General features: G+C 39.6%; 2 protein-coding genes across 2 annotated transcripts; both read left to right on the top strand.

Moving 5' to 3' along the window:
- Window positions 1-7,598: 7,598 nt before the first annotated feature.
- LOC131724808 (zinc finger protein 300-like) lies at window positions 7,599-16,056 on the top strand. Its single transcript, XM_059017632.1, has 3 exons — window positions 7,599-8,140; window positions 12,510-12,830; window positions 13,531-16,056. The coding sequence occupies exons 1-3, from the start codon at window positions 7,813-7,815 to the stop codon at window positions 14,016-14,018; spliced, it is 1,137 nt and encodes a 378-aa protein (XP_058873615.1). The 5' UTR covers window positions 7,599-7,812; the 3' UTR covers window positions 14,019-16,056.
- A 2,587-nt stretch (window positions 16,057-18,643) lies between these two features.
- Window positions 18,644-24,747, top strand: LOC117407566 (zinc finger protein 660-like). Its single transcript, XM_034012685.3, has 2 exons — window positions 18,644-18,883; window positions 22,433-24,747. The coding sequence occupies exon 2, from the start codon at window positions 22,488-22,490 to the stop codon at window positions 24,162-24,164; it is 1,677 nt and encodes a 558-aa protein (XP_033868576.3). The 5' UTR covers window positions 18,644-18,883; window positions 22,433-22,487; the 3' UTR covers window positions 24,165-24,747.
- Window positions 24,748-25,123: the final 376 nt, after the last annotated feature.

Raw genomic sequence — 25,123 nt, 5'->3', positions numbered from 1 at the left:
GTCTCACCGGTGATTTACTCCGTTTCCCGGGATGATCAGCGGACGGAGTTTAGGATCCCATCCTCGTCGCCATATATGTGGTGGAATTTTCTGCATACAACCGAGCAGGCACCGGTCCCATGCCGAGAGAACGATTGAGACAGAGACAAGTCGGAGCAACTCACATTTTATTAGTCTGCAGACTGGAGCATTCAACAAAGTAACACAGACTCTGCAAGCAACCGCAAAGAAAGCTCAAAATACACTAAGTCAAACAGTTCCTTATATAATCAGTTTTTGCACAGAGTTCATGACTTGTGGTAATTCTTATCTCCCTTAGTCAGCTCAAACCAACCTTGTGGTATTCTTGACACTGTTGTCTACCGACTTTTCTGATTGGCTGATTTTTCTAGTTGCTAGGGAGAGAGTGTCTATCAGGTCCCACAAAGTTGATTCCCCAATACAAGAATATTAGCTAAGTGACTGGGGAGAATAGAGGAACCATCGCTGTCTCAAAATATTATCATTTGAGACAGTGTCCTATTCTCATGTCGCTGACTCATGCACTTCTCTGAAAACAGGGCTGCTGACCCTTGGCCACATTCCAGTGTGTTAGTTCAACATTGTAAATCTAATACTTTGTTAACATCAAACTTCATATAATATCATTATTCAGGTTATACAAATCACAGAGATCACCCAAACATATTAGATTAGAACTCTTCGTGCGATTATTCTATCATTCTTCCATCACAAAAACTAGGATCCCCCCCAAAAAATATAAATACCCCGTTGCACATCTGCACCCCCGGGACTATGTGTAAGCCGAGCAGGGTTCCTTAATTTGTTATACTTTAAGATGCAGGTGTATAAAAAGTGTCTGAGTCATTTCTAAAAAGAAAAAAAAAAGTATTCAACCAAATGCCACCCCGTTCACACACAAAACAAATTAATGCATATTGGTGGGGTTTTACCCCCTTTTGAGATGGTTATAAAATCGACTTTAAACAGGACCTTTGTTCAAACCTTTATATATATTGGATAAGGGTGTCTGCTAAGAAATAAATAATAATAATAATATAGGCGGCTGTGTGGTCCAGTGGTTAAAGAAAAGGGCTTGTAACCAGGAGGTCCCCGGTTCAAATCCCACCTCAGCCACTGACTCATTGTGTGACCCTGAGCAAGTCACTTCACCTCCTTGTGCTCCGTCTTTCAGGTGAGACGTAGTTGTAAGTGACTCTGCAGCTGATGCATAGTTCACACACCCTAGTCTCTGTAAGTCGCCTTGGATAAAGGCGTCTGCTAAATAAACTAATAATAATAATGATATAGTGATGCGGTAGTTAGGGTTGAGTTGGGTGCTCAACGTTAAACCCTTAACGTTGTACTTCAATAACTCTGGCATGGCTTGTAATTGTCCACAGATTTGTATGTTTCATTGACTTGCAATGTTGTGAAAGCGTGGAGAGTTTCACAATGCCACCTTGTTGCTGTTTCTGAGATCTGGAAAGCCGGATTTTTTTTTTGTGAAAGATCCCCCCCCCCCTTGTTGTTTTTTGCTCTCATGTACAGGCTACACGGTACTGAATTTCTGCACCAAACCAAGTAAGGCACTTCCAATTTCATTATGTTTCATGGATAACATTTATTTGATGTGATGTGACACAGTTTTTAACCAGATTTATAACCTGCTTGACCGCTAGCGCTCTGATACACTCAGGGAATTTAAAAGTCTACTTGAAGCTTTTGTTTCTGTTCAATGAGGATTGATAATAAAAAATATTTATTTGATTTTATGGGTTATTTAGGAGGTTATTATAGTCTTGGGTCCTCTCCTGTTCTCTCTCTACACCCGCTCCCTGGGCCCCCTCATCGCAACCTATGGTTTCTCATACCATTTCTATGCTGATGATGCTCAGATCTTCCTCTCCTTCCCCACCTCTGACTCCACCATCCCCTCTTGTATCTCTACCTGTCTTGTCTGCTATCTCCTCCTGGATGCACTCGCATCACCTCGCATAATAATGTGATATCTTGTAACAATTGTAAGTCGCCCTGGATAAGGGCGTCTGCTAAGAAATTAATAATAATAATAATAATCACCTCAAACTCAACCTCTCTAAATCTGACCTCCTTTTCTTTCCCTCCTCTTCCTCTGATCTCTCTATCTCCATTCCTCTGGAATCTACCACGCTCTCTCCCTCCTCCTCAGCCAAGAACCTCAGAGTAACCCTGGACCCCTGCCTCTCCTACTCCCAGAACATATCCACTCTAGCACGATTCTTCCTGAGCAACATATGAAGAATCCGACCCTTCCTTACCAACTACTCCACCCAGCTCCTGGTCAAGGCCCTGGTTCTCTCCCGTCTAGACTACTGCAACTCCCTCCTGGCTGGTCTCCTTGCCTCCGCAACCTGTCCGCTCCAGCTCATCCAGAACTCCGCTGCTCGCCTGGTGTTCTCTCTGCCTCGCTTCTCCTATGCTATCATGCCTATGCCTATATAAATTATTCTAGATCGGAAGTTTCAGCCCCAACTTACTATAATTTATATAACGGCCCTCTATGACATTGCCACAATATATAACATTCATGCACAGCAAAGCTTTTTACAAAAAGAGGTGTCAACAATAAGGCGCTTTATATATAAGAAGAACATAAGAAAGTTTACAAACGAGAGGAGGCCATTCAGCCCATCTTGCTCGTTTGGTTTTTAGTAGCGTATTGATCCCAGAATCTCATCAAACAGCTTCTTGAAGGAACCCAGGGTGTCAGCTTCAACAACATTACTGGGGAGTTGGTTCCAGACCCTCACAATTCTCTGTGTAAAAAAGTGCCTCCTATTTTCTGTTCGGAATGCCCCTTTATCTAATCTCCATTTGTGACCCCTGGACATGACGACACGTGCGAGAAAATGCAGCTACTTTTGGTCTGATGAGGAGACGTCACGTTTACTGATGATTTTAAAGTCGTAAGACAGCTTGAGGGCAAGAAACAGAGACGTGTGAAGTGTTTGAAAGGATGGTGGGGGAAAAAAATCACGAAGCGGGATTTCAGAGAACTGTGGATCAAGTTCGTCGTCGACGTAAAGTTTTAAAAGCACAGTTTTATAAAGCAAAAAGAAAAAAGAAGTGGGGCGAATCTTTCCATTTTTCCTTCAACCTTATGAATGACATGCTGGGTAATCGTCCTTTGTCTTCATCGATGGGTGCCATGTGTATTTTTTCCCCAGATTTATAAATGTTGCAATAATAAATATATTATTATTTATTTCTTAGCCGACGCCCTTATCCAGGGCAACTTACAATTGTTAGAAGATATCACATTATTTTTACATACAATTACCCATTTATACAGTTGGGTTTTTACTGGAGCAATCTAGGTAAAGTACCTTGCTCAAGGGTACAACAGCAGTGTCCCTGACCAGGGATTGAACCCTCGACCCTCCGGTCAAGAGTCCAGAGCCCTAACCGCTACTCCACACTACTGCCCTGATAAGTCCCTTCTGTGCTCTGACCGCCCAGCTCTCTCTCAATCTCTAAATGTGTTTTTAAATGTGTACATTCAGATATAATTTATAGATCTAGCTACAAGATTTAACATTTAGCTAAATATTTAACTGGCCAGCTAAATCTGGAGTTTGTATGCAAATGAGCTCCGCCCGTTTTGTGCTTTCCCACGATTTGATTGGCTCTTGTTAATCAGGAAATATGCAAATTTCAGCATTACAAGAGCCAATCAAATCGTGTTGAGATCACAGAGCTGGCGGAGCTCATTTGCAAACAAACTCCAGATTTAGCTGGCCAGTTAAATATTTAGCTAAATGTTAAACCTTGTTAAGAGATTTGAGATTTAGTTAAATATTTAGCTAAATGTTAAATCTTGTAACTAGATTTATAAATTACATCTGAATGTACACATTTAAAAAAAAACTAAAAAAAAAAACTATTTTTACAACATTTATAAATCTGAGGAAAAAATACAAGACTTAAGTTAAATCTGGAAAAAAAATGTTAAAATATAAACACTTTTAAAATAAATAAATAAATAAATAAACTCATGGCACCCCATAGCCATGCGATGTAAGGGGAGACGATGGGAAAAAAACTTGAGTTTAACATTTCTAAACTAGAAGAAACAAGCGCGTTGTATACACGCCCTCTTACCAGCTTCTCCCACAGCTGTGCTTTTACTGTAGGTGTGTTTATTCACACAACTTTTATCCCGTACTACAAAATTATTATTTGTTTATTTAGCAGACGCCTTTATCCAAGGCGACTTACAGAGACTAGGGTGTGTGAACTATGCATCAGCTGCAGAGTCACTTACAATAACGTCTCACCCGAAAGACGGAGCACAAGGAGGTGACTTGCTCAGGGTCACACAATGAGTCACATTACCATATATTAGCCAGCAGATATGATCTATGTATTTATTTATTTAGTTTTAAATTTCTAAAGTGCCACTCTGTATTGATACAGTATAAAATGCTTTTACAATCTGAGTACAAATTGGGGTGCTGGTGATGGATCAATATGGCTGACAGCTACACCACTGACCTTGACTTAAGAGCTATGCACAGCGGGAGCGAAGCAAACCACACGAAACGACATACAAAAAATAAAAGAAAATACTGTCTGCTTTTGCTCCTTTTGTGGAGACGAAATAAAATAAATACAACAAAGAAATGGGTGCACACGCGCTAAATTTAACAGTGAATGTTTATATGTGGTCTGGTTTAACATGTACATTACTCAGACACAATACATCTACACATAGTTCTTTGTAAATACTGGTTTTTAGTTTAATATACTTTTTTATTTTTTATTTTCAGTTTTAATAAAATCTAGTGTGTGAATGTGATTATTATTATTTGTCAACATTACAACAAAGAAGCGTCATTTTACAGAAATACGAAACCAGTGTGTGTCGCTCCCCGTCACTTTGACTAAAATGAAGGTGAAATAAAGAGAGAGAGAAATACCATCAATTTGCTTCTGCTATTTCTCACAATATGACGTCTTTCATTTTATTGTATAACCACTGATACTGGCATCATAAAGAACATTATATTTTTCGACTTTAATAATTCAATTCTCATTCTGACAAACGTGAGAATCCATTGCACGGCCGCGAGGCTCTCAAAATATTGAAAACCCGTGAGTTTCATCGTCAGTCTGTCTCCTTGTTATATTACATAAGCGTGCAGGTCTGCGTGAACTACCTTGCACTGAATTAAGACCCGCAAGCATCTACACAATATTCCGTTTACCATGGAAACGCAGAATATGAAAGGAATAAGAGAATTTCACCTCTCTCTCTCTCTCTCTCTCTCTCTCTCTCTCTCTCTCTCTCTCTCTCTCTCTCTCTCTCTCTCTCTCTCTCTCTCTCTCTCTCTCTCTCTCTCTCTCTCTCTCTCTCTCTCTGCGTCGGCGCGTCAGTTGTTGTCTCTTTTAGAATTTAGTCGATCTCAAGCCTTCCGTTTCATGTAATTGTTTTGGTTTAATAGATCAATTAAAAAATATATTCAGCCAAAAAAGGCACTTTACAGAGCATTTAAAAGGGACCAAAAACAAAGTACACAGAAAGAATACTTGGAACTGCAAACACAAGTCAAAAAGGCCAAGAGAGAGATAGAAATCAATATTGCTAAGGGGGCTAAAACCAATTCCAAAATGTTTTTCCACTATTATAACAGCAAGAGAACATTCAAAGAGGAGGTTAAATGTCTAAGAGACACAAATGGCAAAATCATAGATGAAGAAAAAAAATAGCAAATATATTAAATGATTACCTTTCACAGGTTTTTACAAAAGAGGACACGGACAACATGCCCCACATGTCAACCTGTTCCTATCCAGTTTTAAATAACTTTAGCATAACAGGGGCAATAGTACTCAAAGAAATGAAAGAAGTTATTTACAAACCGCTAACCAAGATCATGCAACAGTCTCTTGACACAGGGGTTGTACCGACAGACTGGAAAATAGCAAACGTAATACCGATCCACAAAAAGTGAGACAAAACCGAACCAGGTAACTACAGACCAATAAGCCTGACTTCTATTATATGTAAACTTATGGAAACTATAATAAGATCCAAAATGGAAAATTACCTATATGGTAACAATATCCTGGGAGACAGCCAGCATGGTTTTAGGAAAGGGAGATTGTGTCTAACTAATCTACTTGACTTTTTTGAGGATGCAACATTGAAAATGGATAACTGCAAAGCATACAACATGGTCTATTTAGATTTCCAGAAAGCTTTTGACAAAGTCCCGCATAAAAGATTAATTCTCAAACTGAACGCAGTAGGGATTCAAGGAAATGCATGCACATGGATTAGGGAGTGGTTAACATGTAGAAAACAGAAAGTACTGATTAGAGCAGAATAACTCAAAATGGAGCGAGATAACCAGTGGTGTACCACAGGGATCAGTATTAGCTCCTCTGCTATTCCTAATCTACATTAATGATTTAGATTCTGGTATAGTAAGCAAACTCGTTAAATTTGCAGACGACACAAAAATAGGAGGAGTGTCAAACACTGTTGCAGCAGCAAAGGTCATTCAAAATGATCTAGACAGCATTCAGAACTGGGCAGACACATGGCAAAAGACATTTAATAGAGAAAAGTGTAAAGTATTGCATGCAGAAGATGCTGAAATTGAAGTAGAGAACTATGAAAAAGACCTAGGAGTTTATGTTGACTCAGAAATGTCTTCATCTAGACAATGTGGGGAAGCTATAAAAAAGGCCAACTAGATGCTCGGATATATTGTGAGAAGTGTTGAATTTAAATCAAGGGAAGTGATGTTAAAACTCTACAATGCATTAGTAAGACCTCATCTAGAATATTGTGTTCAGTTCTGGTCACCTCGTTACAAAAAGGATATTGCTGCTCTAGAAAGAGTGCAGAAGAGCAACCAGAATTATCCCGGGTTTAAAAGGCATGTCATATGCAGACAGGCTAAAAGAATTGAATCTATTCAGTCTTGAACAAAGAAGACTACGCGGTGATCTGATTCAAACATTCAAAATCCTAAAAGGTATAGACAATGTCGACCCAGGAGACTTCTTTGACCTGAAAAAAGAAACAAGGACCAGGGGTCACAAATGGAGATTAGATAAAGGGGCATTCAGAACAGAAAATAGGAGGCACTTTTTTACACAGAGAACTGTGAGGGTCTGGAACCAACTCCCCAGTAATGTTGTTGAAGCTGACACCCTGGGATCCTTCAAGAAGCTGCTTGATGAGATTCTGGGATCAATAAGCTACTAACAACCAAACGAGCAAGATGGGCCGAATGGCCTCCTCTCGTTTGTAAACTTTCTTATGTTCTTATATCTACCGCCACTTTAAAAAGAAAACAATCCGTTTCTAAACAAAAATATATTGACCCACAGACTAGTAGCATTTGCAGCGGCTCTGGGGTGCAAAGCTAACTAAGCATGCGCAGTACAAAGCAGTGAGACGAAACTGCCGCCATTCCGGCTCTATAAGGGAACATTGCATAGGAGAATACAACGCAACATGTGCCAACATGGCGAACCCCGGTATCCAGTTTCATAACCTCTACATCCTGATCCCACACTTATTTTGACAGGGAGGACAGCCAATCAGTCTTGCAAGCTGGGGCTAGGGTTTATTCTGCAGACAATAATACGCGACGGTTTCACCAGGCACGCCCATTGCTAGTGACGCATGAATTTCGTTACAGGATATTGAAACGTTTGCTTTGTTTATGGTGGGGAGAGAGAGATGAGTGAATAAAATAAATTAAAATCAAAGAGGATTCCGCTACTCGAGTCTCAAGCTAACAGTCAGTGAAGATGGACGTCAGCGTCTCCGTGTCGTTCTTTCAAGACGAGCTCGCCTCTACCATCGAGCACGCAGTGAAAGCGGCTGTAGACACCGTCTTGTGCCAAATCACAAAAGTTGTCGGCGGCAAATTCACTGAATTCCGAATGGAAATGGCTGGAAAGGAGAAAGAGAATGAAAGTCTGAAGCTGAGATTGGAAATATCAGAGAGCGAGTTGAAAGCAGTGCGGGAATGCATGAACGCTGCAGATGCAGACATTAAACAACCTCTCAGAAACATGAACCCCGACTGCAATGAACAAGACTTTCAGAGGAACGAGAACCAGGGATTATTTCAAGGTAAGATTGATCTTTTTGATGGTGTTGCTTGGTCATTCCAACTCTTTAAATAACCTTGTATTGGTTAGAATGTTCTCTTAAGATCCCTTTAAAGCGCTTATTATGAGTCCCGTTAATAACTCAACTCTACTGTACCAAATATAATAGCACACCAGTCTAATTGTTTGCCGGCAAATATTTTTTAGATACATTTTTGATTTTTCAGTCTGGGAGACTTTGTCATATATTTTTTAGATTCCTGATGCTGGTGGACACAACACCCTGCAACAATACTTGTGTAGTTTTATTTGTGAAACGCTGCACTTTGTGCCTTAGATTTGATACTTAAGGAAATGCAAACAAACAGAACTCAACCTCCTTCTGAGAGCGCTAACTAAACTATAGAGAGTCTCCTTCTAACTGTCAGGCTAATTTGCTTACTGACAAAATCCAAACATGCTTAATAATAAAGTTTCAAGAACACAGATTCAAGTTCACTGATTCAGTAATGCAGTCTGGTGATGGGACCGGAGCCTCAGCTGATTCGACCCCACATGAACCAATGGAAGCATTTGAACCACTAGGCTGTGTGACCCTTGAACGTTGTTTAGCAGTAGATGATAGGAAGGAAATAAATTATTTTTTGTACAGGGCAGCAGTGTGGAGTAGTGGTCAGGGCTCTGGACTCTTGACCGGAGGGTCGTGGGTTCAATCCCCAGTGGGGGACACTGATGTTGTATCCTTGAGCAAGGTACTTTACCTAGATTGCTCCAGCAAAAACCCAACTGTATAAATGGGCAATTGTATGTAGAAATAATGTGAAATAATGTATAATGTGATAACAATTGGAAGTCGCCCTGGATAAAGGCGTCTGCTAAGAAATAAATAATATATATATATATATATATATATATATAAAATATAATTTAATCAAGATGCTGCTTTTTGTTTTATATTTATGTGCATATTTTTTCAAAAAACAAAAAAAGCATTATGAACAAACAGAGCTCTTTATGCACATTATTAGTCAAAAATAAATAATCCTCTGATCTATTATAAGTGTATAAAGGATACAGGGTACACAATTTCTTTAACAGTGTTAATGGCAGGGATTCAAACACGCTATGTTCTACCTCTCTATAGCTAGAGTTATACTTCATGTGCCAGCGAAGAATCTGCTTGTAAGCACGAATCAAAATATCCTGCATATCACCCCATTTTACACACTGCGGCTGCTGAAGCCTCATCAGATTACACTGTCTTACTTCAAGCAACAAGAGCTTGTTTTCAATCGGACAGCACGTTTATAGTTCCAATGTGATTATTAAGAAGGTTTTATCAGTTAATCACATGTGTGGATGATGTGCAAAATACAGGAGGCTGTGTGGTCCAGTGGTTAAAGAAAAGGGCTTGTAATCAGGAGGTCCCCGGTTCAAATCCCACCTCAGCCACTGACTCATTGTGTGACCCTGAGCAAGTCACTTCACCTCCTTGTGCTCCGTCTTTCGGGTGAGACGTAGTTGTAAGTGACTCTGTAGCTGATGCATAGTTCACACACCCTAGTCTCTGTAAGTCGCCTTGGATGAAGGCGTCTGCTAAATAAACAAATAATAATAATATTCCAGGCAATTTCAAAGAGCTCTGCCTTTAGAAAAAAAAACACTGAAATGTTCCTTTACACTGAAAAGATTGTTTAAATTATAGATGCCCAATTAAAATGAAATCGCTTGATATTGCAAGTCAGGAGTGTGTGAAATGTCACTCTGTAACACACTGCCTTCTCTGAGCATCAGTGCGATTGTCCTCTTTACTAAATGTCCTCTCTCTGGAGATAGGGGGCTGTCTGTACTCTGTTGTGTTGAGTTGTGCAGATCTACCAAGAGATGGCACTAAAGAGCATGAAGCACTTCCTGTGCTTTGGCTCAGTGAATCTTTTTGCAAACCAAATGATTCATAGGGTTCAGTGGTTCAGGAGGCTTCACTTTTTCCATCACTAATACATAAGGTATAGGAGGCTGTGTGGTCCAGTGGTTAAAGAAATGGGCTTGTAACCAGGAGGTCCCCGGTTCAAATCCCACCTCAGCCACTGACTCATTGTGTGACCCTGAGCAAGTCACTTCACCTCCTTGTGCTCCGTCTTTTGGGTGAGACGTAGTGAGACTATGCAGCTGATGCATAGTTCACACACCCTAGTCTCTGTAAGTCGCCTTGGATAAAGGCGTCTGCTAAATAAACTAATAATAATAATAATAATAATAAGGTAACCATATTACCTTATTATTGACAGTTTGGGACAGTTCAGGATTTTCAACTCGCAACCCAATGCATTCTGATAAGCGTAGTCCTGCTTCTCTAAAAGGAAAGAATGGTACCTGCGACAGGTAAAATGTACCACAATGCACTGGGTTGCGACTTGAAAAGCCTGAACTGTCCCAAACTGTCCCGCTGAACACTGAGCCATATGGTCACTGTACTAATACAGTCTCTTTGTCAGGACTCGGCTCTAAACAGGTCCTCACCCTCGCTCAGCCACACAGGCTTGTTTACTCAGGACTTTTATACCGACCTTCTCCCAGTAAATTACACACAGCTGTCTCAGGTTAGCTGATCACTTAAACTATCAGCTCTTTACCTGTTTAAGGCATTCTGGGGAGATGAAGTCTTTTCACACACTTTTAAATGGAAGGACTATTTTTCCCCACCATTTTATCAGAGTATTTAAGTCGTGGGGTACAGACTTTGGGTAATGTGGGGCCCCCAATATACTTCCTCTCTAACGTTTCCATATACATTACCATACCGGTTATACGTCTGCTGGATTAGGTTTTGTTACTGTATTTTAAAGGAGACTTTAATTTGCATTTTAGATACATACCCTGAAAATGTGTCTGTGACGGAAATATAATGGGTTCTGGTTGTAAATCTCCCTCTCGACCTGTGAGGATACGAAGTAGCGAAAGGGAAAGGCTTTGGACAGGTTGTCCTGACAGTTCATTCCCTGGGTCGGGAAGTCAGTCAGCCTGGAAAAAGACGAGACTCCAGTGCGAGAATGTATTGACCTGGAAGGTAAAGGAGGTAGCAGCTGCAGGCAATAGAGTCAGCTGTAATCGTTTACCAAGGGGTCATGCATAATCGCATAAAAGGGGCTGGAGAATTGTAAATCTTTTCCTTCGCTTGGGTTTTGCTACGAGGAAACTGGAAGGACCGGGAGATTGCCCAAAATAATTAACCAAAGGAGTTAGTGAGCGTTTTGTTTCTTTGTCTGTTTAGTAATTGTCTGTGTTTGTTATCACTAGACGGCTAAACACATATCCGGAGCTGTCACCAAGGGCCAGCACGAAACCGGATCACCACTGCACTACCGTCATGAATAAACATTGTTATCAGCACTTGTTTCACTAATAGCACGTATTATATTGTACTTCACCACAAGCACTGAGTGCACTCACTTTGGAACAGTGATCGTGTGTGTCTAATTGTGTGTGTTTTGTACCGTGTCTATTATTTGCGGGACTGCAACCCTTCATTTTATTACTGTGCAATACACATTGTTGTGTATTGCCAGCTCTTTATTATTTACTGGCGGGTCATCAGACCATTGGATTATAAACCATTAAATCAATCATTTTCACCTGTACTTTGTTGTCTGTGTGTTCTTGGAATTACTGTATCCGCACTGCACCTGCTATACACCTGCTATCACTTACCACTTTCCCCCGGTGTCATACACTTAGCCATGGATATTTGACTTTTTGTAATTTTAAAAGTATAAGGGTCAGTTGTACAGAAAATGGATGCTTTTAAAAGTCCAGTCTAACGCATACAGCTAATTTACTTTGATGCAATCCCTGAGTCAAGGCAAATAACTCACAAGGTTGATAGGAATTGTAATAAATATTTTATTTGATAACACAACAATATTTATAAAAATGGAAATGTGGTTGGGGTGAAATGTTCTTTATTTAATTTCAGCTGTAATTTGAGGCATTGATCACCCCTCTACCACATACTTCAGAAGCAATGTTGGATCCAGCCTCATCCCCAGCTCTCCATCCTGTAGTGTCTGGAAAAGTTGAAGTCTCTAGAGGCCATCATTCATGATTTGTATCTGTTGTCCAGGTGCCCAGTGAGCTCAAGCAGACACCTGCAGGGCTGGCCTTTGTCTTCCTGGCAGCTCGCTGTCCACTTCCACTGTCAATCACCTGGGTGTTTATTCACTTGGTTGTGTTAGTAGAGGACGCTCACTGTATTCCTTTAAAAAGCACCTCCTCAAATTGTTCCACCAGAATGACTCAATGACATCTCTCAATAGAATTCTGATAAGATGGTGTCTTTGTAGACGAACATAGCTAGTAAAAGTTATAATGTTGTACAATTTTCTTTCATACAGTTCCCACAGAGAGCCATGCTGTGCCTAAATCTGAAGCACAGGAGGGGCCAAGGATAGAAGCAGTTTACACACAAGAGGAGTCCTTTGATCGGGGGTGGTGTGCAAGTCTAAAGCAGGTTACAGAGCTGACATGTGTTAAAGATGAAGAGGTCCCTCGACTGGAATGTGTTCCTATTAAAGAGGAATTCATAGAACAGGAATGTTTCCCCATCGCAGAGGAAGTTCCTACTGAAAATAATGTCTGTACACTTGAGGAGAACAACCAGCTGGGATCCAGCCTGTGTGATGATTGTCCACCTGAATGTGAACTGGGATTTAGAGGTAATTATACAAAACAAGAAACATTGAGCTGTCTATTATTTTTGTAGAAACTGGTTACTAAACTCTAGAAGTGTACTGAAGATTCATATTTTTGGCCATTCCACCTCAATTTAAGCTAGGGGAGGCTGCCCAGCCACTATGTCAATGGCTTGCAACATAACTGTCCTTGCTGCTGTGACCCTGCTAGATGTGCACCCACTATCATGTCTGTTTTGAATGCTGTTAGATCTTTGCCTTTCCCTGTTTCTGGTAGACTGTTTGCAGTTGTGCTGCTCCCACAGCTTTATAGTGGTGCTGGGATCACATGTCTCATCACTGGGTGATGCCAAATCCAGTCGGGTTGCTAAGTGTCACCAGAAGAAACATTTCAATACAGCACTTGCATATAAAACTGATCTTATGCTTTTGTTCCTCAAATGTATATTAGGTGGGGTGTGGAAATCAGTGACTGGTACATGTGAGTGATATTAACCGCAGTGTGTTAATAATCAAAGTGAAATTCTCAAGCATTTGTACTTATTGACACCCATTATATTCAGCCTGGCTGGTATGAACAGGAGTGATATTAAGCGGGTTTGACTGTATTCTCATCAGAGTTCACTCTAGGAGTTGGTCATGGTTATGAGGGGAAGCCCTGCAGAAGAGCGAATGTGTAAGAATGCTGTACAATAACCTTTGTCTCTCTTCTCTTTTTCTCTAGCTGCTACAGGGAATCACAGAAGAGTGGCTCCATTTCCCTGTGCTGATTGTGGGAAGAGTTTCAGTAGTTTATCACAGCTTAAAATCCACCACCGCGTTCACACAGGAGAAAAACCTTATCACTGCACCGAGTGCAGGAGGAGATTCAGTCGTTTAACAGATCTTAAAAGACACCAGCGCATTCACACAGGAGAAAAACCTTATCACTGCACCGAGTGTGAGATGAGTTTCACGCGATCAGGAAGTCTTCAATCACACCAGCGCATTCACACAGGAGAGAAACCTTATCAATGCGCTGAATGTCTGAACAGTTTCAGTCACTTATCAAACCTTAAAAGACACCATCAGATTCACGCAAGAGCGGAGCCCTATCCCTTCACTGAATATGGAAAGAAGTTCAGTCAGTTACAGACGCTTGAAGGACACAAGAGAATTCACAGGATTTCAGACACTAGAGGACAGCTAAACCCGAGAATAACATTTGATTAAAATACAGATATATCTGCAAAAAACAAATGAATAAAGTTGATTGATAAATAGGGTTGCTCCTAATTACTTCAGATTAAAAAACATATACTCCTGGATGGAATATATAAACTGCTACATCTTGTTTGGACCATTCATCATCTTGAATCATTCTGATTTTGTTACATCACATTAGTAATCTATGAAATGGATTGTATTTGCATCTGCAAGATTCCACTTTCGTCTCATGCATTAGGGTTTTTATATGTAACTCCCCATTAGTGACCAAGTCTCCAGCTCTTTCAAGTGAGTGATAAGCTTTGTCAATTCTGAACTTCACACCTCAAACATAGTTGAGTTGTTGACAGGCTCTGACTGTGATATAATGCCCCCAATATTGCTCTTAATTGTATTAATACTTGTACAGTGATTCTTGAAAATGTATTTTTGCTTACGACTGTAAGTCGCCCTGGATAAGAGCGTCTGCTAAGAAATAAATAATAATAATAATAATATACAGTTTCATGATGGAAATGGAAAAATTGATTTTAATCAGTAGCCTGGGAATAAATGCAAATGGTGAATATCTTGAAAATGTCCCCTTTTTGGAATTTTAATTCAAATAATTAATTTGGTTTTAAATGTTTTATTTTAGATCGCATCTAGGGGACACACAAAGGGACACTGTCTGTCTTAAATTGTAGTGTACAACTCGCTGGACAAATCATCCCCATATTCTGCTTTACAAAAACAATTTTAAAGAGTTACTCCAAAAACATTCCCTTTATATCTGCCATCTATCCTGATCTATCATTTGAGACTTATTTTAGGGAAGTTACCATTTGAGAAATATAGCCAAACTTAGACCAATTATTTCTGTATCTGATGCCGACAGACTAATGCATGCCTTTGTTTAATCTAGAATTGATTACTGTAATTATTATTATTATTATTATTATTATTATTATTATTATTTATTTCTTATCAGACCTCTTATCCAGGGCGACTTACAATCGTAAACAAAAATACATTTCAAGAATCACAGTACAAGTATTAATATAATTAAGAGCAAGATAAATACAATGACTTTGGTTCTAGCAAGTACAAGTATATGACAAAATACAAATCAGTAATGGAGTAGATAGTTACATCAGGATATAATTAAATACAAAATACTACAGATTAAATAACACTTGTGACAGATTACAGTACTCAAGTACAGGATTAAATGCAGTAAAATAGGGAGCAGATAAGTGCAAGTAAAGCGCATTAAGGAAGGGTGATAAGGGTCCAGAAGGAAAAGGAGTTCTACAGGTGCTGTCTGAAGAGGTGAGTCTTGAGGAGGCGCCGGAAGGTGGTCAGGGACTGGGCAGTCCTGACATCTGTAGGAAGGTCATTCCATCACTGCGGGGCGAGGGTGCAGGTGCGGGCTCTGGAGGCACTTCTCTCTGGTATCCGTTCAGAATACCACGGCTAGAATTCTGACTAAAACCAGGACAAGTAAACATATTACCCCAGTTTTAGCCTCCTTACACTGGCTCCATGTGCAGTATAGAATAGATTAAGATTTTGCTGTTAACCTATAAAGCCCTGAATGGATTAGCACCTAGTTATTTGCTGGAGTTACTGACCCCGTATCATCTAAATCACACTCTTAGATCACAGGATGCGGGGCTGCTGGTTATTCCTAGCGTCAACAAAATGAACACGGGAGGAAGGGCTTTTTCATGCAGAGCCCCTAAATGATGGAATGCCCTCCCTTCATTCATCAGGGAAGCTGGGACTGTTACAGTCTTTGTCAAGACTGAAAACCATACTTTTATAAAACTACTCTCTCATCTTGGTGGGTTTTAATGTAACTTAAATTTCTGTTTTTTAATTTTTTTTTCATATGCTGTTTTTTAAAATATGCTATTTAATATGGAGCAGTTGTGTGTGTGACATGCCTGGGGATCTTTATACAAAGGTATTGTATTGTGTAAATGCAATTTCTTTTAAATGTACTGAGCAGTGCTTTGTGATACTTTGAATGAAAAGCACTATATAAATGTAATAAATAAATATGTTGTGTTTTCCTTGTATTATTATTATTATTATTATTATTATTATTATTTATTTCTTAGCAGACTTACAATCGTAAGCAAATACATTTCAAGTGTTACAATACAAGTAATACAATAAGAGCAAGAAATACAATAACTTTTGTTCAAGCAAACTATGAAATGAATCCAAAATAAATAGAAACAAATTCTTGAAAAACCTTACGCACCACATGTTTAAATGTTGGAAAGGCTGTGTTTCCTGTTTCCTTCATGCATTCTCATTAAAATGCTGCAAGAGAAACTCAGAATAACCAGTTAATAAATATAACAAGGAGCTGAATTAAGTATTGTTAGGATGGGGGAGGATTTGTTTGATAAGTAGGGTTATTCCTAATCACAGGATCAAAAACTTACACTCGCAGATTGAAAATACGTGTTGCTACATCTTGTTTGGACCATTCATCATCTTGTAGACCGTTCCGATTCCCTTTCAAGTATGAAATGTAACCATTACCATATGGGTATTTACCTCCTAAAGACCCGAAACCAGAAAACGTATCAAAGCTGCTTGACGAGCCTGTGGCACAGTTATGGCCCGCCCCAAGGGCACAAAAAGACAGCGCTAACGGACCTCCGCAGCATTTTTCCTTTCAAGAACTGACCATCCCGTTTCCTACCAGGTACTGTACCATACCAACCTGGTGTTACAGTCACTGACCCGGGACTGTATGGACGCAGTACCATCCCGGTTCTGACCCGGTGCTAAAATCACCAAACTGGTACTGAAGACCCAGTTCCAACCCGCTACTGACCGGTGCTTACATACCCGGTCCTGTACTAAGCCGGTCTTGTTCGGTTCTTGACCAGCCTCATTGCTGTATTTAAGCAGACTGAGGCAGCACCTGTACATTGTTTACCAGCATTCCCTCTGAGGCTAAAATGCGCACATTTTTCACAATAACTGGCAACAACCTTCGCACTCAGTTTATTCTAAATATCAACCTTAAATCGAGACTCTGACATCTTGGTAAATCATTTTGAGAGCATTCTTGCAAAGCATTCACATAAGAAAGTTTACAAACGAGAGGAAGCCATTCGGCCCATCTTGCTCGTTTGGTTGTTAGTAGCTTATTGATCCCAAAATCTCATTAAGCAGCTTCTTGAAGGATCCCAGAGTGTCAGCTTCAACAGCATTACTGGGGAGTTGGTTCCACACCCTCACAATTCTCTGTGTAAAAAAGTGGCTCCTATTTTCTGTTCTGAATGCCCCTTTATCTAATCTCCATTTGTGACCCCTGGTCCTTATTTCTTTTTTCAGGTCGAAAAAGTCCCCTGGGGTCGACATTGTCTATTCTTTAAGGATTTTGAATGTTTGAATCAGATCACCGTGTAGTCTTCTTTGTTCAAGACTGAATAGATTCAATTCTATTAGCCTGTCTGCATACGACATGACTTTTATGCAAACATAAGCATATTTGCATCTGTCTTGCAGCTGATTCTCTGATTTCCCTTTCTAAAAATGCACGTATCATTCGTCCAGAGCTCGCTCTTTCTGCATTATTTAGAAGTATGAATACTCCGGTAAATATAAATTCAAATCACAATACTCATACTTTCACGGTTTTTGTTTTATTTCCCGTTTTTAAAAAAAACCGAACATTTCAGAAATCGCCATCTCAAGCATTCTGAGCAGATCTTTCTGGAATCTGTTCAGCTTGCCACGTCAGAATTGACTGTCACCCCAGGAGCTCACTTTCTAGTGGGGTAATTTTTAAAAGGGGGTTCGGCGGCTTCAGCCGCCTAAGGAGGACACTGTTCCTTGCTGGAGGTTCAGCCTCCACTCCAAACAAACTCGGGTTCACATCGCAGTGGGAAAAAAAAATCACTCTCTCGAATGGATGACATCGGAAACATTTATACCAGGTGCTCAGCTCCTCCAAACCAATCAATTTACACGCATGGGAGCTGCGAACAGGAGAGCAACATTAACGTGTTCGTGTGATCAGTGCAAATCTACAGAAAGCAATGCGCCAAAACAAACGTGCTTTATACAAGGTGATACAATCAAAAAGACAGCATTAAATGCAAAGTTAATATACCACAGTAATTAATCAAACGTGCAGATGTCAACGTGACGTCAGCAACCTAGTTACAGGAGCTTTTTTTCTGTAATCAGATCATTGTAACTGATAATTTTAAGTGCAAATAAAAATCTCCCTCTCTCTCTGCCTCCCAGTATGTCTCCGTTGGTTCCCGCTCGTCTGGGAGTTTCAATGCTTATTTATGGTCCTGGCTCAGCGGTTGGGGGCAATCTATCTGCGGCAGAATAAACAAAGCAAACGTTTCTATTTTCTGCAATGAAATATAGCGTCACGGGCGGTGGGCGTGGCTGGTTGGAACTCTTGCGTATTATTGGCTGTAAAAAACACTCCAATTCCATCTTGCGAGACTGATTGGCTGCTGGCCTCCCTGTCGAACCCAAGGGCGGGATCGCGTTGAGAAGAGGCGGTTATGAAACTGGATGACAGGGTTCGCCATTTTGGCTCTTACTGGCGTTGTGTTTTCATTTGTAATCTCCTGCGGAGGATCCGCAACGGCGCCAGTTTCCTCTGTCTGCTTTGTACTGCGCCTGCTCAATGAGCTTTGAATGCCGAAGCTGCTGCGAGTGCTGCGAGTCATTTGATTTGATTTATTAACGGATTAAAAAGAAAACAAACATTTATCCGAATGGTTTTACTTAAAGTGACGGTTTAGATTTGAAACGGAAGTGTTGAGATAAAGAAAGACAACAACAACAACAACGTACGCGCCGACCGCAGAGAGAGAGAGAGATACAGACAGCGAGAGGTAAACACAACTTTACACATTTAATTCACATTGATGTCGTGATAATAATACCACAGTACAGTACACAGCAAGTTCAGAGTGGAATTTGGAAACGGAACTGGGTCAAGTTTTAATTTTAATTACACGTATATCTAGCAGAGGTACAGGCGCTGGGAGCCACTGAACACATAACCCTGATGGCAGCCATGCACTCGGTTAATATTAATATTTATGTTAAACATGTTAAAACGAAGCCAGCATCAACATACGCTTACCATACAACGTTTAGAGCAAACAGATCGAAAAGCAGGGTATAATGTTATAATCCACTTAAATATAGCAATTTAGAACTGTACTCGCTAACACAGGTTTAACTTATTATTATTATTATTATTATTATTATTATTATTATTATTATTATTATTATTATTATTATTATTAATGTATTTGTCAGACGCTTTTATTCCAGGCGATTTACAGGTGTTACAGGGCAGTACAGGGTTACAATGCGAAATTAATATTATTATTATTTATTAGCAGACGCCCTTATTCAGGGCGACTTTCAATTGTTACAAGATATCACATTATACATTATTCAGATATCACATTATTTTTACATACAATTACCCATTTATACAGTTGGGTTTTTACTGGAGCAATCTAGGTAAAGTACCTTGCTCAAGGGTACAGCAGCAGTGTCCTCCACCTGGGATTGAACCCACAACTCTCCGGTCAAGAGTCCAGAGCCCTCACCACTACTCCACACTGGGATCCTTCAAGAAGCTGCTTGATGAGATTCTGGGATCAATAAGTTACTAACAACCAAACGAGCAAGATGGGCCGAATGGGGCCTCCTCTCGTTTGTAAACTTACATCCATGTAAGATAAAATAGCATTCTTTGGAAGTGTATGCTTTATTCTATTCATTCTTTTCACAAATGGTGTTGTATCTTTATTATTATTATTATTTATTTCTTAGCAGACGCCCTTATCCAGGGTAACTTACAATTGTTACAAGATATCACATTTTACATTATTTCACATTATACAGATATCACATTATTTTACAAACAATTACCCATTTATACAGTTGGGTTTTTACTGGAGCAATCTAGGTAAAGTACCTTGCTCAAGGGTACAGCAGCAGTGTCCCCCACTGGGGATTGAACCCACAACTCTCCGGTCAGGAGTCCAGAGCCCTAACCACTACTACACACTGCTACCTTTAACATAGCTTGGTAAACCTGCAATAGATTGCTAAGGATTACAATACAGTGACACCTCGTAAATGCAATGATAGACTGAGGGTCTTTCAGCCAATCGGAGCTCATGTTTCATCTGCTGTATTCCATATCACAGAGAAACCCTATTCATGACATCAACCATACTAGAGTAGAATTGATTGAACAATTTTAATTAAAAAAAATAACAATGATAATTGCAAAGTATTCTTCCGCACCACAGAACAGGTGACTTGTATACAGTTTTGTAAACTTCCAGTGCAGTATCTGGCTTTACTTCACTTCTATTTGACACATTTCTGTGGTTCTGTTTCTTTGGTTCCTGCCAAAATAATATACATTAGGTATAAAAAGATTAATTTAAATATTGATGTGTATATTTTAAAATAACTGAGAGAAGGATCATACGTGGTTTATCTCTATTAAAATCTCAGTTTAGTGATATTGTTCATATTGTTTGATTTCTACCAGGGTATAAATCTATCTTTATACACTATAAAAATAAAAAAAAACATGCTGGACATGTAGAGTTTTTTATGGTTTGCAACTCTGATACAAGATGCCAATTCTTCTCTAGTATTTGGATTTCACACACACTAACTCACCACTTTCTTGTGAAGCCCGTAAGTCACACTGATCTAGTGCTGTGGGGTTTCTCTGTCCTCTCACAGATAATACTGTCCAGGGGTCTGCAGTTACAGAAGAGTGCTAATGGCTCTTCCGGAGCAGAACAGAAAGCGCTTGGCATATGAACAGCAGGGGCCGGTTGTACTAAACACAAAACTTTGTCTTGTGTGAAAGAAATGATGTCATTTCATAAGCAGTGGTTAAATATGTGGGTTGTGGGCACTATTGTTGACCATTAATATTCTTAAAAGCAATAACCGTGTTTTATTATAATGTATAAACCCGTTTTCAACATCGTTCTCAGAAAACAATAGAGATTTACACGTTGCCATGAACTACCAGTAATTACTCAAATTCAAGTTCAATAAATCTAGTTTGTTCAACGTGAGTGGATGACTCAGTACTGGGAATCTCTTCTTAGAAAGATGGTATTTATTAAGCATGTAATCAAAATACGTTTGGGAATTATACAAAACAGTTACACATTAATATGTTAAAAGCATTACAATAAGAACTAAGGTTTTAAACAACAATTTTCCAATGAAATAGTAGTACTTACTGACACTACAACGAGGCACACACAAAAGCTAAATAGATATTTGAGAGAATTGTTACACCTAGCCTGGAAGCAGTCGAGTTTCGGCGTGCAGTCACAGTACCTTGTGTTATCTCCAAGTGTCGGGGCGTCTGATGTGGATGGAGCGCTTGAAATATCTACAGTCTGCTTTTATACTTCCCAGACAGAGGTTGTTTAAATCTCCCGTTTTAAAGCTCTGATTGGCTTGTTCTTGCCGGAGTTGGGCTCGCAATCATGATTTGTTGTTGCCCCCCCCCCCCCCCCCCCCCGTCTGACTAGCTCATTATCATAATTTAGGAAAGGGAAACTATAAAACATACATCACTTTTGCTAAATCATTCTGATTTTATTTTGAATTACTGTTATTTTTAATATGTCGGGAATGCGACTTTGGTTAGACATCGCAAACAGTTCATTTTCTTCTGCGCTTGTTAGGTGATTTATGAAAAATTTTAATGTTGTTGAAGCGGACACCCTGGGATCCTTCAAGAAGCTGCTTGATGAGATTCTGGGATCAATAAGCTACTAACAACCAAACGAGCAAGATGGGCCGAATTTCGTTTGTAAACTTTCTTATGTTCTTTAAAACGCTTGCATATTGTACTTGTAGTGGTTTTAAATCAAGAGGATGTGAAATTGTTTCAGATCTCGTTTCCTTTAAGCTGATTTAGTGGACTAAACCCCCTTCCTCCACTAGGTGTGGTCGTGCGTCCGCTATATTTAGATCTCTTTGAGATTTAATTAGCCTTTTGTTTCATGGACTCCTGGCATATTCAAAGTGTTAGATAGATCGTTATCACCAGGCAAAGCCAGATGTATTAGATTTAATTTGATTTAGATTTCTGTTCAAATATAGGAATACTCATGACATCTGCAATATATTTGCGATGACAAAGTCAATAGATCTACAGTGTGCTTTTTCTACATATTTTAATATTTATCTGTTTAGAAGTTTCCATGGTTCTGGTCCATCTCTCCTTCCTTCCTTCCTTGTTATAGAAAATCTCCTTCATCTCACTCAGTACAGCACATTTGTGAAAATGGTAATTAATGGAGTCTGGAGTTTGTAAGGCACGTTCATAGAATTTAAGGGATTGTAACAGGTTGTGTTATATGTTTTTTTAGGAAATTTGTTCAGAAGATAATACTGGATTATCCTTGTGAAAGAGAAGATTCAATAATGGAGCCAGTCCATATTAAAGAGGAGAGTCCTGCACTAGAATCAGTCCACATTAAAGAGGAGAGTCCTGTACTAGAATCAGTCCAAATAAAAGAGGAGAGTCCTGTACTGGAATCAGTCAATTTTAAAAGGGTTAGTCTTAATTCTAAACCCTTAAGCAGTTTGCAGGGCTCTCTCCCCTGTCCTGGGTGTGGGGAGAGTTTAAATCCTGAAGGAAACCTTGAAACATCTCCTCTGCATCACTGTGCTGGATTTGTGAAGACTTTCAGGGAGTCAGGAATCCCGAACGGACAGCAGCAAACAGGCACTGGAAAGACAGCATATAACTGTCATGACGATTTCGGGGCAGATTTCAGACACCACAGCACTGTGGAACACCACCAGCCAGTTCTGAAGGTACAGCAGGATTCAATGATGGAGCCTGTCCACATTCAAGAGGAGTTTCCTGAACTAGAACCTGTCCATGTCAAAGAGAAGGGTGACCACATTAAAACAAGCAGCTTGCAGGGCTCTCTGTCCTGTACAGAATGTGGAAAGACTTTCAGTCAGTTACAAAACCTGAAACGTCACCAGCGAATCCACACTGGAGAGAAACAATACGTCTGTGCTGACTGTGGGAAAAGATTCAGGAGACTGGGAGATCTTAAAATCCACAAGCGGATTCACACGCAAGAGAAACCATATGTCTGTACTAACTGTGGGAAGAGTTTCAGGAGATTAGCTGATCTTAAAGTCCACCAGCGAATTCACACAGGAGAGAAACCATATGTCTGTGCTGACTGTGGGAAGAGTTTCAGTCAGTTAGGAAACTTGAAGATACACATGCAAATTCACATTGGAGAGCAACCACTTAGCTGTAGTGTATGTGGGAAGAGTTTCAGAAAGTTACAAAACCTGAAACTTCACCAGCGAAACCACACTGGAGTGAAACGATACGTCTGTGTTGACTGTGGGAAGAGTTTCAGTCAGTCAGGCCACTGGAAACAACACCAGCGAATTCACACAGGAGAGAAGCCACATCACTGTTCTGACTGTGGGAGGAGTTTCAGGCTGATGGAAAGCTTGAAAATGCACCAGCGAATCCACACTGGAGAGAAATCACATATCTGTGCTGACTGTGGGAAGAGTTTCATTCAGTCAAGCAACTTGAAAATACACCAGCGAATCCACACAGGAGAGAAACCATATGTCTGTGATGACTGTGGGAAGAGTTTCAGGAGATTAGGAGATCTTAAAGACCACCAGCGAATTCACACGGGAGAGAAACCATATGTCTGTGCTGACTGTGGGAAGAGTTTCAGTCTGTCAGCCAACTTGAAAAAACACCAGCGAATCCACACAGGAGAGAAACGACATGTCTGTGCTGACTGTGGGAAGAGTTTCATTCAGTCCAGCAACTTGAAAATGCACCAGCGAATCCACACAGAGGAGAAACTGTATGTCTGTGCTGGCTGTGGGAAGAGTTTCAGGAGATTAGGAGATCTTAAAGACCACCAGCGAATTCACACGGGAGAGAAACCACATGTCTGTGCTGGCTGTGGGAAGAGTTTCAGGAGATTAGGAGATCTTAAAGATCACCAGCGAATCCACACAGGGGAGAAACCTTATCACTGCACACACTGTGGGAAGTCTTTTACTGCTTCCGGTTCTCTTAAAAGACACAAATGCAAGTTGTGAAAGTTTAGGCATAATGTGAGTATGTGTACACCCACACTCAGTCTTTTTAAACTGCAGTTTAATATAAAAACTGTGAGAACTGGTGAATGTCTACAGATGACACAGATCCATCAATATTAAACACACTGTTCTGAATCTCTTACATTAAAAAGTATATTCCTATATGTTTTATAGTAGTAATATCATTGATTTCTCTTTTAAAATGTCCCTTTGAACTAGCTTTAAAGCCTTGCCTGTTGTCTTTCCAACTAATGTCTGTTTAACTCTTCCTAACATAATAAACTGCATTGGAATGAAAATAAAAAAATCTGTTTTAATCAGTAAGAAGGGTTTCTATTATCATGATTAGTAAGATGTGTGTTAATTGTGTTCTGATGAAGATTGAGGGAAATAATCTGATAAACCCAATCGTGACACTGCCCAGAGAAGTGCTGTTTTTATATTACATCTCAATGAGAAAGGGCATCATCATTTTAAAGGTTTTATAGAATTATGATTTGTACATCCCAATATATTTGTGCACAATGTTTTACATTGTTTTCAATGTGATTTATAAAAACTTCAATAAAACTGATTAATCCAAGTTCATTATTTTCTGTTTTTATCAGGCGTGAGAAATTTACGGGTTCCCCTGAAATTCTGCCTTTTCAATGTCTCCCAGTGTCATTTCTGAGATTTGAGCTGATCCAATATATATATATATATATATATATATATATATATATATATATATATATATATATATATATATATATATATATATATATAATTTGCAAGAGTAGTGATCTGAAGGTAATGAATGTCTTCATTATCTGCTCTGCCTAATACACATAAATGATACATATTGTAATATAGATATTATTGGTATTGTGTGAGGTAATGTTTATTATTATTCAGTAGTTCGGGACAAACACCAATCACAAAATGTTTTAGTACAAATATTTATTGTGGAGAATGCG

The sequence above is a fragment of the Acipenser ruthenus genome, chromosome 57 (genome assembly GCF_902713425.1).
Source record: "Acipenser ruthenus chromosome 57, fAciRut3.2 maternal haplotype, whole genome shotgun sequence".
In the NCBI taxonomy this organism is placed as follows: Eukaryota; Metazoa; Chordata; class Actinopteri; order Acipenseriformes; family Acipenseridae; genus Acipenser; species Acipenser ruthenus.
Note: the sequence above shows the minus strand (reverse complement) of the source record. Positions and strands in the feature narration are given on the sequence as shown.

Bases quoted from the DNA above. Each gene is read 5' to 3' on its own strand.
- LOC131724808 (XM_059017632.1), top strand. From the start codon at position 7,813: ATGGACGTCAGCGTCTCCGTGTCGTTCTTTCAAGACGAGCTCGCCTCT. The intron at 8,141-12,509 runs GTAAGATTGATC...TCTTTCATACAG, and splicing joins GAACCAGGGATTATTTCAAG to TTCCCACAGAGAGCCATGCT. The intron at 12,831-13,530 runs GTAATTATACAA...CTTTTTCTCTAG, and splicing joins ATGTGAACTGGGATTTAGAG to CTGCTACAGGGAATCACAGA.
- LOC117407566 (XM_034012685.3), top strand. From the start codon at position 22,488: ATGGAGCCAGTCCATATTAAAGAGGAGAGTCCTGCACTAGAATCAGTC.